Genomic DNA, 12278 nt, shown 5'->3' with positions numbered 1-12278 from the left:
CACAGACTGAAGTAGTTTAAGTCTTTGGTTCTTTTAATCGTGATGATTTGGCTCACATTTAACAAAAACCCACCAATTCACTATCTCAACAAATTAGAATATGCTGACTTGCAAATCAGCTAATCAACTCAAAACACCTGCAAAGGTCTTCTGAGTCTTCAAAATGGTTTCTTAGTTTGGTTCACTAAGCTACACAATCATGGGGAAGACTGTTGATCTGACAGTTGTCCAGAAGACAATCATTGACACCCTTCACAAGGAGGGTAAGCCACAAATATTCATTGCCAAAGAAGCTGGCTGTTCACAGAGTGCTGTATCCAAGCATGTTAACAGAAAGTTAAGTGGAAGGAAAAAGTGTGGAAGAAAAAGATGCACAACGAACCGAGAGAACCGCAGCCTTGAGAGGCTTGTGAAGCAAAAGCGATTCAAGAATTTGGGTGAATTTCACAAGGAATAGACTGGACTTGCGTCAAGGCATCAAGAGCCACCACACACAGACATGTCAAGGAATTTGGCTACAGTTGACATATTCCTCTTGTTAAGCCACTCCTGAACCACAGACAACGTCAGAGTCGTCTTACCTGGGCCAAGGAGAAGAAGAAATTAACTGTTGCCCAGTGGTCCAAAGTCCTCTTTTCAGATGAGAGCAAGGTCCTGGAGTCCGGAGGAAGGGTGGAGAAGCTCATAGCCCAAGTTGCTTGAAGTCCAGTGTTAAGTTTCCACAGTCTGTCATGATTTGGGGTGCAATGTCATCTGCTGGTGTTGGTCCACTGTGTTTTTTAGAAAAACCAAGTCACTGCACCCGTTTACCAAGAAATTTTAGAGCACTTCATGCTTTCTTCTGCTGACCAGCTTTTTAAAGATGCTGATTTCATTTTCCAACAGGATTTGGCATCTGCCCACACTGTCAAAAGCACCAAAAGTTGGTTAAATGACCATGGTGTTGGTGTGTATGACTGGCCAGCAAACTCACCAGACCTGAACCCCATAGAGAATCTATGGGGTATTGTCAAGAGGAAAACAAGAAACAAGAGACCAAAAAATGCAGATGAGCTGAAGGCCACTGTCAAAGAAACCTGGGCTTCCATACCACCTCAGCAGTGCCACAGGCTGATCACCTCCATGCCACGCTGAATTGAGGCAGTAATTAAAGCAAAAGAAGTATTGAGTACATATACAGTAAATGGACATACTTTCCAGAAGGCCAAAAGTTTTTTTTTTATTAGTCTTATGAAGTATTCTAATTTGTCGAGATGAATTGGTGGGTTTTTGTTAAATGTGAGGCAAATCATCACAATTAAAAGAACCAAAGACTTAAACTACTTCAGTCTGTGTGCAGTGAATTTATTAATAATTAATAATACACAAGTTTCACAATTTAAGTTGAATTACTGAAATGAATGAACTTTTCCACAACATTCTAATTTATTGAGATGCACCTGAAAGTGATTACAAGTGCAATTATATATTAAAGCAACTTGAAATAAGTGACCATTAGAGGGTTCACACACAGGCCTCTGTTCGGGCTAAATCAGAGTTTTTTTATGATCAAAGTTATACAGCTCCAATTTAAGGAACTTTTGGGTGCAGTAACTTTTACATTGAATGTCAAGTCTGTGTTTTAGAAAAAAAAAAGCTGTATGTGTCCAAAAACATGTACTGAGTAGGAGTTACATGACATAGGCTAAATCGTTTAAAACTCTGGTTCACCCCAAACAAAGATAAAACCTTACAGTAATCTCACAACATCATGTATTCCATAAGTATGTAATCATGTCTGTGCAATTTAGATGAGTCCAGTGGATTCATAGACCCAGAGAACATTAGGTTAGACACCAAGATTACTTGGCTAGGTCAAATAATGAAGGAGTTAGGATATTTTAAGGGTTTTCTGCCCATCTTGGACGCCATCTTGAAAATGACACCTTTCTAGTGGTCAAACTTTGGTAAACTTTTAGTATGTTATTAAGGACACCTAATACTACAAAAAACAGCTAAGAAACCTTTTGTTAGAATTTTTTTGGGGTTAGGTGTTTTTTTTTTTCACATATGCAGCCGCCTAACTGGCAGACTTCATATTATTGAAGGCAGGATAAATGGAGAAATGTACCGGGACATTCTGGATAAAAATCTGCTGCCATCTACCAGAAAGCTGAAAATGAAAATAGAATGGACATTTCAGCAAGACATTGATACCAAACACAAGGCCAAGGAAACAATGAAGTGGTTTCAAAGAAAGAAAATCAAGTTGCTTGAATGGCCCAGTCAATCCCCTGACCAAAAATCTATGGAGAGAACTTAATTTGAGAATCAGAGTTCATAAAAGAGGCCCAAGGAACCTTCAAGATTTAAAGACAGTTTGTGTGGAAGAATGGGCCAGAATCACTCCTGAGCAATGCAGACGACTGGTCTCTCCATACAAGAGGCGTCTAGAAGCTGTAATCACCAACAAAGGCTTTTCTACAAAGTATTAAATAAAGTGTGTTCAATACTTATTCCCTGTATCATTTCACTTTATTTATTATGACTCAACTTGTATACTTGAATGTTCTGATTTCTTTGTTTGAATTCAATATTTGGCTTGTTGGCTACATCTGGTGGAAATATTGTGTCAATAGCCCACTTAGAAATATCCTTACTGATAAAAATGCTGATGTGTCAAATACTTATTTTCCCCGCTGTATGTCCCCACTGGATGCAACAAAATGCCTCATTTGTAATGGGTTTTATCGTTTCTGTCTAGTCACACTGAGAAACGGCATGGTGAGGGACGTAACATTTCTGTCACACGCTTGATGTAATCAGCCAATCACAACGCACCATATAGCTGGCCAATAAGAGAACACCACGGTTTCCATCAACGGTGAGTTTTGTAAAAAATCGAAGCATTTCAGAAAAGCGGGGCAGAGAGGAGCAACAATAATGTACAGTATGTCAAAAATAATATGTTTTTTGAACCTCAAACTTCATAAACACATTACATTCCAACAAATACACAAACCAATGCTCTTTTTAGCAACACCATATGACTCCTTTAATGTCTTGGTGCCAAATACCACAGGACACATTCAAAGGTCTCAGTGCATACAGTTTTGACAGTATGAGGGTGATCTTCACAATATTAGGTAGGGGGTTTTAATGTTGTGGCTAGTCAGTGCATACACATTATGTTTCAAATGGCCCATTGACTCAGCCCCCAGTGTTGACATAATCTAGTCACGCCCCTGCATGACATTAAAACACACACCCACTTATCTCTGATCAGACCCTTCAAGAACATTTGTGACATTGTTCAAAACAAGTTTTGGGAGTTCACCTAAACTCTGTAGTTATGGGCCCAAGAACGGTGTTTTTCTTATTATGGATGTTGCTGTCGTCCACCTCCACTGGAATCAAACTAGATGGAAATGGTTATGTTGACGTTGTCATTTCAATTAGTTCAAGAGTACCACAGGATAACACGCTCATTGATAAAATCAAGGTGAATATGTACTTTTTATTCGGTCTATTTTAACAAACTTTATGTGCATTAATGGTTTTAGTGGCTAATATCTTGTTTCATATTTTGTTTCAGAAAGAAACAGTATTAACAGTATTTGTTATTGTTGTAATTACTTGTTCTAAATATGTATACACATTTTGATTTCTTCAGTACTTTTCCCCTTTATTTCAGGAAATGGTCACCGAAGGATCACTTTATCTTTATGAAGCATTGGATAAAAAGGTCTATTTCAAAGAAGCTACAATACTAGTCCCACCCCAGTGGAATAGTAAGGATTTTACCAAAGCAAGAACAGAGTCCTTTGAAAAGGTACAGAGAATTAGGCCATTTTATCTTACCAATCAAACAAAACTGATCAGTCATTTTATTCACATTTGATATTGCTGACACAATTCCTATGCTAAACACAGGCAAAAATAAGAATTGATAATCCTAATCCAGCATACGGCGATGAACCCTACACTAATCAGTATGGAGAATGTGGAGCTGAGGGAGAGTACATTCATTTCACCCCAAACTTTCTCCGGGACAACACACTTATTAAGCCATACGGGTCAAAAGGTGAACATTTAAAAGGTTATCTTTTAACATTTATTCAGGTTAATTCCGTAATCTGCTTGTTTTATTAGCAAGAATGTTTGTTTGCAGGAAGGGTCTTGGTGCATGAATGGGCTCATCTGAGATGGGGCGTTTATGATGAATACAGTGAAGAAAAGCCATTTTACTACTCTAACGGCAATATTGAAGCTACAAGGTTATAAACCTTTAACAAAAAGAAAGCATGTGATCTGAATGTGAAATTTCCTTGGAAATGATCTCAACCATTGATGTCCTGCTTATTTTTAGGTGTAGCAAATATATTAAAGGTCAGTTTTATGAGGGTACTGATTCAACTCCGTGCCGCACTGATCCACAAACGTCATTACCGACTAAGGATTGCAAGTTTTTTCCTAATAAATATCAAAACACTCACAGTTCAATAATGTTCCTGCCAAGCCTGGATTCTGTAAGTGTAGATTTTATATGTTCCACAAATTAAATTTGGCTTTGGTAATTCACAGTTTGTTGTATGCAATACATTGAAGTAATAATCATTCAAAATATTTGGTGTCAGGTGAGCACATTTTGCCGTGAAAATGAGCACAATTATGAAGCCCCAAACCTGCAAAATAAAAAATGTGGCAAAGCAACATGGACCGTAATATTTGAGGATTCTGTGGATAAAGACGTACTTCGTTCTCTCAAACCGCTGCAGTCTTCTCCACCAGCGCCAGCTTTCAAAGTTGTGCAACGAATGCAACGGGTCGTTTGTCTCGTACTTGATGTCTCAGGAAGCATGAAAGTATGCAAAAACATTAACTTATATGAATCTAATCCTTTTGAAACCCAAGGAAGCATAAAATTAATGTTTTATTTTATTTCCCAAATTTTCTAGGATTCTAGAATTCTTCGACTACAACAGGCTGCCACACATTTCTTGCAGAATATCATTGAGGATCAAGCCAGTGTTGGAATTGTGAAGTTTAGTACTGAGGCTTATACTCAAAGCCAACTGACTAGAATTGACAATGAGTCCACACGAGAGAAGCTTGTCAAGTTGTTGCCAAAGGTCGCAGAGGGATGGACATACATGTGTAAAGGCCTCAATCTAGGCTTACAGGTGCCATATTATTTGTACCAATATGCATGCATTGTTATACAAAGTGTGAAGTACATGCTGTTTGTTGTATGCCAATATTCTGTATGTCTTCAAAACTCAAAGGAACTTAAAAAGGACAATGGGGATGTGATAGGAGATGAAATCATTTTTCTGACAGATGGTGAAGCCACAGATGATCTTAATAATTGTGTTCCCAATGCAATTAATAGTGGCGCCATTATACACACAATTGCTTTGGGTGATAAAGCAGATAAAGCACTGAGGGAAATGGCAGACAAAACTGGTAAGTAACAGTCACATACTAACAAACAGTGTCTCAAAAAATTACAGAAAGCCTAAGTGGATATTTATGTAGCAGTTTAAATTTCATTAATTGAATTTAATTACTTTAGACTTGGGATATGCAATGTTTAAAGAAGAAGTTCACTTCCCAGATAATTTACAACCTCTTGTCATCCAAGATGTTGATGTCTTTCTTTCTTCAGGAAAACATTTCAGGATTTATCTGCAAATAGTGGACTTCAATGGTGCCCACGAGTGTGTACTTCCAAAATGCAGTTTAAATGCAGCTTCATAGGGCTCTAAACGGTCCCAGTCGAGGAAGAAGAGTCTTATCTAGCGAAACGATTGATGTGGGATGATTCTGAAGTTGGAGGAGAAAATGAGATGTTAGATTTTCGACATACCCTAATGGTCTTGAACCGGAATATACAGAGTACATGCAGAACTAGACAAGATGAGCATTTGACGTTAAAAAGTTTTTTTTTTTTTTTTTTTTTTTTTTTTAGAAAATAACCGATCATTTAAAGCCCTTTAAAGCTGCATTCGGGGGCACCATAGAAATCCACTATATGGAGAGAAAACCTAATGTTTTCCTCAAAAAAACGAAAAACAATTTCTTTACCACTGAAGAAAGAAAGACAAGAACATCTTGGATGTCTAGGGGAAAATTATCTGTAAATTTTTGTACTGAAGTGAATTTCTCCTTTAAGTTACGAAATTCAGTTAACATGTTCAATGGTGGACATTACGTACTTAGCGTTTTGCAAATCCAGCTACAAGGCATCAAAATTAAATATAGCCTACATTACAACCCACGTAGTTTGATTCATTTACAAACGACTCTTATGAACCCGGTTTGAATCAGAGTGATGAATTCTTCAATGAATAAACTGGACAGATTGAACTGACTTCTAGATTGATCTCAGCATGAAAAAGTGTCAAAGTTACAAACAAGTTATGCTTCAACAAATGATCTCAGAATTAGTCATAGGTCTGTTAACTTTTTTTAATATCATTGATAATTTGGTAAAAATCATACTAAATTCATCAAATTCATCCATTTCATTAATAGTAAGTCATTAAGTCTTAAGTTTCTAAATCCTACTTGTGCAGCAAACGTATCTGAGTAAATCATGATATTCAGTTGAAATAATCCAATGGTAATTTCTCATTTGTTCTATGTTAAAAATAGGGGGGAAATTTATCACAGCCAGTGATGACATTCTCTCTAATCAACTACTGAATGGATTTTCCACACTAACTGTACCAACAGGAGATCAAACTAAAGACCCAGTTCAGGTTTGGCAAGTGATCGCTTACTGCTAATGGAATTTACCATAAGACAAGCCGGTAACACTTTACAATAAGGGTACATGAATAATCATGTACTAATGCCTAAATTAATACTTAATTCATCACCTACTAATGATTATTCAAGGAATTAACTAATTATGAACTAACAAAGGGCTATCCTTAACTACAACTGGAGTCATACGGATTCATGGATGAATAACGGCAGCCTTAACTACATGTTAGTACATGTTTGATAGTTAATGCATTAATTAACATTTATGGGTAAACTAAATCTTTAGGAAAGAATGAGAAATACTCTGGCTTTGAAATTAATTTAAGTTATTTAATACTATCATAATTTGAGCATTTGACATCTTCAGCTTTGTCTTAAACATTATTGGGTGTCATAGGATTAGTTGATCCTCTTCATCAAGTGTAGAAAATACTAAAAACACTAATGACTGATCTTGTCTGTTTTATGTTCTCCTCTTTCCCTTTAAACTCACCCTATTGATTTATACACAGAATAATTAAAAATAAAAACCCAAAACCCACAAACAACATTTGTAGAACAATTCCTAAAGAAATGCTCAAACTAGAAAGAGTTCACTCTCCATCCAGACAGAGCCGTGAAGATCCTGCACCTCCGCTCTCTGACTTCTTGAAAATCCACACGGCATCTTGGCACAGCATAACCAGGCTGATACTCACTGTGTTAGTACATGTGTATTTGATAGGAAGTATATCATAAATCATGAGCTGAGTTTAGTGAGTAGTTAAGAGTGAATTCATTATGATTGGGCCCTCTCAAGTAAAGTCATGTCAAAATCAACCTTAACTAGCCATTAGTTAATGTTAGTGCATGGGTAGTTAATAATAAGTTATTAATGATGAAGTGACACAATGACACATTAACAAATCATCAAATTACATAACATTAAACATGCTGTAAGAGTGTCCCTGTTCATTTATACCACCAGTACAACAAACAGTGTTTTTTTAAGTCACTTTATTTTTCATTGACATAATTTCACATATATGGACTCAAAAGAAAGTCCAAACATAATGTTACTTCTAAAGACACACAGAAGGTTAAATATTTAGCTACCAAAAACGTTTAATTAACGTGTATAAATAAATAATAATAAAAACGCAGATGCAAACATGCCTTTAATCCGGTTTACAAAAGCAGATAAAAAAAAACGACATTACCGAAACAACAAACCTTACGCGCTGAGCGAGTGCCTAGAGTACGCCACTAATTAGTGTCCCACTTGAAACAAACCTTACATTCTGTAGTTCCCTTTATTTGAAATTATTAAAATTATTGTTCGTTGAAAGTATTAGTGCCATTAATTAGACAGATATATTAAACCAAATTTAGAAAATAGACCAATAGCTAATACTTTCAATGATCAATAATTAAACCATTTCAAATAAACGGAACTACAGTATGTAAGGTTGTTTCTGGAGGGACACTCATTAGTGGTGCACTCTAGGCACTCGCTCGGGGTTGTGGCTAGAAGGGATACCTCTACGACCGGAAACTAACAATGAAATTCATTTTTCTACCTATTAGATTGTGTTTTTTTAACGTCTACACCTACCCCAACCCTAAACTTAGCCCTTACTATAATAAAAAAAAAACAGTATTATTGTTGTACAGTGTGATAAAAATAACGTTAGATTGATGTGCGCATGCCCAGTAGCGAATCATGTATCCCTTCTAGTCTTTACCCTCGCTCGGTGCGTAAGGTTTGTTTCGGTAATGCCATTTTAATTTAATTAATGTCGTCTGCTTTTGTAAACCAAATCAAAGTTATGTTTGGATCTGCATCTGCATCTGCATTTCTTTTGTGTGGAAAGTTAGGCACATTAAATAACAGCATGGTTTTGAGCTTCTGGACATAAAATATTTGACCTTCTGTGTGTCTTTAGAGGTAACATTATGTTTGGACTTTCTTTTGAGTCCATATATGTGAAATTATGTAAATTGTTAGTTGTACTGGTGGTGTAAATGAACAAGGAGGACACTCTTACTGCATGTTTAATGTTTAATATTTATTCATCTGCACATTGTCTTGCCCATAACTGCACATTCCATTTTTTTAAATATTTATTATATTCTATTCCTATTTCTAATATTTTACGGTTATTTTTTATTGTATATTTGTACATAATGCAAATTTCTTTTTACAACTAAAGTTAATCTTATTATATTCTAATTTGTTTAATTATCTTATTTCTCATTCTATACTAAAACTTCCTTATAAAATGTATGGGTTATTAGCAGTCGTATAAGCATTTTATATCACTTTATATGATACTGTGTATGACTGTGTATGTGACAAATAAAATTTTAATTTGGTATGTAATTTGATGATTTGTTAATGTGTCACTTCATTACTAACTCATTATTTACTACCCATGCACTAACATTAACTAATGGCTTGTTTATGTTGATTTTGACATGACTTTACTTGAGAGGGCCCAATCATAATGAATTCACTCTTAACTACCCATGCACTAACATTAACTAATGGCTTGTTTATGTTGATTTTGACATGACTTTACTTGAGAGGGCCCAATCATAATGAATTCACTCTTAACTACCCATGCACTAACATTAACTAATGGCTAGTTAAGGTTGATTTTGACATGACTTTACTTGAGAGGGCCCAATCATAATGAATTCACTCTTAACTACCCATGCACTAACATTAACTAATGGCTAGTTAAGGTTGATTTTGACATGACTTTACTTGAGAGGGCCCAATCATAATGAATTCACTCTTAACTACCCATGCACTAACATTAACTAATGGCTTATGTTGATTTTGACATGACTTTACTTGAGAGGGCCCAATCATAATGAATTCACTATTAACTACCCATGCACTAACATTAACTAATGGCTAGTTAAGGTTGATTTTGACATGACTTTACTTGAGAGGGCCCAATCATAATGAATTCACTCTTAACTACTCACTAAACTCAGCTCATGATTTATGATATACTTCCTATCAAATACACATGTACTAACACAGTGAGTATCAGCCTGGTTATGCTGTGCCAAGATGCCGTGTGGATTTTCAAGAAGTCAGAGAGCGGAGGTGCAGGATCTTCACGGCTCTGTCTGGATGGAGAGTGAACTCTTTCTAGTTTGAGCATTTCTTTAGGAATTGTTCTACAAATGTTGTTTGTGGGTTTTGGGTTTTTATTTTTAATTATTCTGTGTATAAATCAATAGGGTGAGTTTAAAGGGAAAGAGGAGAACATAAAACAGACAAGATCAGTCATTAGTGTTTTTAGTATTTTCTACATGATGAAGAGGATCAACTAATTCTTTGACACCCAATAATGTTTAAGACAAAGCTGAAGATGTCAAATGCTCAAATTATGATAGTATTAAATAACTTAAATTAATTTCAAAGCCAGAGTATTTCTCATTCTTTCCTAAAGATTTAGTTTACCCATAAATGTTAATTAATGCATTAACTATCAAACATGTACTAACATGTAGTTAAGGCTGCCGTTTTTCATCCATGAATCCATATGACTCCAGTTGTAGTTATGGATAGCCCTCTGTTAGTTCATAATTAGTTAATTCCTTGAATAATCATTAGTAGGTGATGAATTAAGTATTAATTTAGGCATTAGTACATGATTATTCATGTACCCTTATTGTAAAGTGTTACCGACAAGCCTATTATGAATATTCATGTTTTATTTTTATCACCCCTTTAGATTGACAGTGTTGGAGCTAAAACATCTGAGTGGTTCAATGGGACGATATCAGTAGATCAGACTATTGGTACCAAAACCAGCTTTACAATAACCTATGAAAAAACTCTACCTAAAGTGTACATACAGTCACCGAGTGGCTCAGTCTACAATCAAATTCAGATGCGTCATGATGAATCATCAAAAACAGTGACTTTAAAAGTACCAGGAACTGCACAGGTATTTGCTAAACTTGTTCAAGATTTCATTACCTTTCATAAAACTTGTCATGAATTATTTATTTAATAATACTATCATGTGTTTGGTAGACTGGGGACTGGAAGTACAGTATCCAAAGTCCAACACTTCAGTCTCTGACTGCAACAGCAACAAGTCAAGCAGCACGAGCCGATGTGCCCCCTATCACTGTCAAAGCCCACATGGACCAGAAGTTCAGTGACGGCACTAAACCCATGTTAGTGTTTGCTGAGGTTAGTCAGAATTACAAGCCTATTATAAATGCTGAAGTGTGGGCTACGCTGGAGCCAGAATCTGGTCCTGCAGAAACATTACAACTGCTGGACAATGGAGCAGGTGAATGACCCATAATTCTTGTTTATAATATGCACTCCACTTCAGATTTACACTATATAACCCAAAGTGCTCAAATAAATCCAGAATTATTTTACAGGGGCTGATGCTTTCAAAGATGATGGTGTCTATTCCAGATATTTCACACAGATGAAAAATGGAAGAAGCAGCTTGAAAGTAAGAGTAAAGAATCAAAATGGACAAGCCAGATTTACTCTTCAAAAACGGGGTGGTGCTCCATATGTACCTGGATATGTGGTAAACGGTAAACCCTGAGACCAAGACTATTAAAACAACCTACTCAAATACTTCCTTTCCTTCCTCAAAACTAGTTCCTGCAGATGTATTCAGGTGGTCTGTCTAATTTCAGGTGTGGTGGAGTTTAACCCTTCAAAACCTCTTGTTTCGGCGGAATTACCTGTAATCGGAAGCTTCACCAGAACAGCCACCGGAGAGAGTTTTGAGGTGATTCTTAAAAGCACAACTCCACAAAACTTCCCTCCTAACAGAATCACAGATCTGAACGCAGAGATCCAGAAGGACATTGTGCTTCTCAGTTGGACAGCTCCTGGTGATGACCTTGACCATGGGACAGGTAAAGCATACAGTTCCTTCAAAATAGTTATTTCAAAGCTATATAGGTCACAAAATAATATATCTATCATAGGCCTAACAAGTTGTTTCTTTTCTTTTTAGCAAAATCCTACAGGATCAGGTGGAGCCTTGACTTTAAAATGCTTCAGGTCAACTTCAGCAATGCTCACGAAGTCAACATATCTGGCATCTCACCACTCGAGGCTGGATCAGTTGAACAACATTTATTCAATCTCAGTTTTCCAATCCAAAATGGCACCACACTCTTCTTTGCAGTTCAATCTGAAGACAAAGAAAATGTCAAATCTAAAATCTCCAACATTGCTCAGGCATCAAAGATTATCCCTCATCCAGAACCCACAAAGGTTTCAGATCTAGACCTGAAATTTATGTTTATTGCCATATCTGTTTGTTTGGCCACTGTGATGATTACTACCATTATTGCGATAACAATATGGGCATTGAGACCTATTAAACCTTCTTAGGTCACAACCAACATTAACATCTGATACAAAGAAAAACTTAACGTTAAAAAGTTACTTTACTGAGTTGTCTTTTGTACACCTTATGCTTAGCAAAAAAATAATACAGTTTGGTAAAACTTTAAAATTGTTTATATTGGAATTGTTTGTG

At 36.1% G+C, this 12278-nt stretch overlaps 1 protein-coding gene across 1 annotated transcript; it reads left to right on the top strand.

Annotated features, from left to right (window-relative positions):
- The first annotated feature begins 3316 nt into the window (after positions 1–3316).
- Positions 3317–12278, top strand: LOC141285065 (calcium-activated chloride channel regulator 1-like). Its single transcript, XM_073818103.1, has 14 exons — positions 3317–3481; positions 3674–3811; positions 3913–4063; positions 4151–4256; positions 4349–4508; positions 4617–4844; positions 4938–5162; positions 5265–5445; positions 6637–6743; positions 10485–10700; positions 10790–11054; positions 11152–11316; positions 11422–11646; positions 11748–12278. The coding sequence occupies exons 1-14, from the start codon at positions 3332–3334 to the stop codon at positions 12128–12130; spliced, it is 2700 nt and encodes an 899-aa protein (XP_073674204.1). The 5' UTR covers positions 3317–3331; the 3' UTR covers positions 12131–12278.

Source organism: Garra rufa, chromosome 14 (assembly GCF_049309525.1).
Source record: "Garra rufa chromosome 14, GarRuf1.0, whole genome shotgun sequence".
NCBI lineage: Eukaryota > Metazoa > Chordata > Actinopteri > Cypriniformes > Cyprinidae > Garra > Garra rufa.
Note: the sequence above shows the minus strand (reverse complement) of the source record. Positions and strands in the feature narration are given on the sequence as shown.

Bases quoted from the DNA above. Each gene is read 5' to 3' on its own strand.
- LOC141285065 (XM_073818103.1), top strand. From the start codon at position 3,332: ATGGGCCCAAGAACGGTGTTTTTCTTATTATGGATGTTGCTGTCGTCC. The intron at 3,482-3,673 runs GTGAATATGTAC...CCTTTATTTCAG, and splicing joins CGCTCATTGATAAAATCAAG to GAAATGGTCACCGAAGGATC. The intron at 5,163-5,264 runs GTGCCATATTAT...CAAAACTCAAAG, and splicing joins GCCTCAATCTAGGCTTACAG to GAACTTAAAAAGGACAATGG.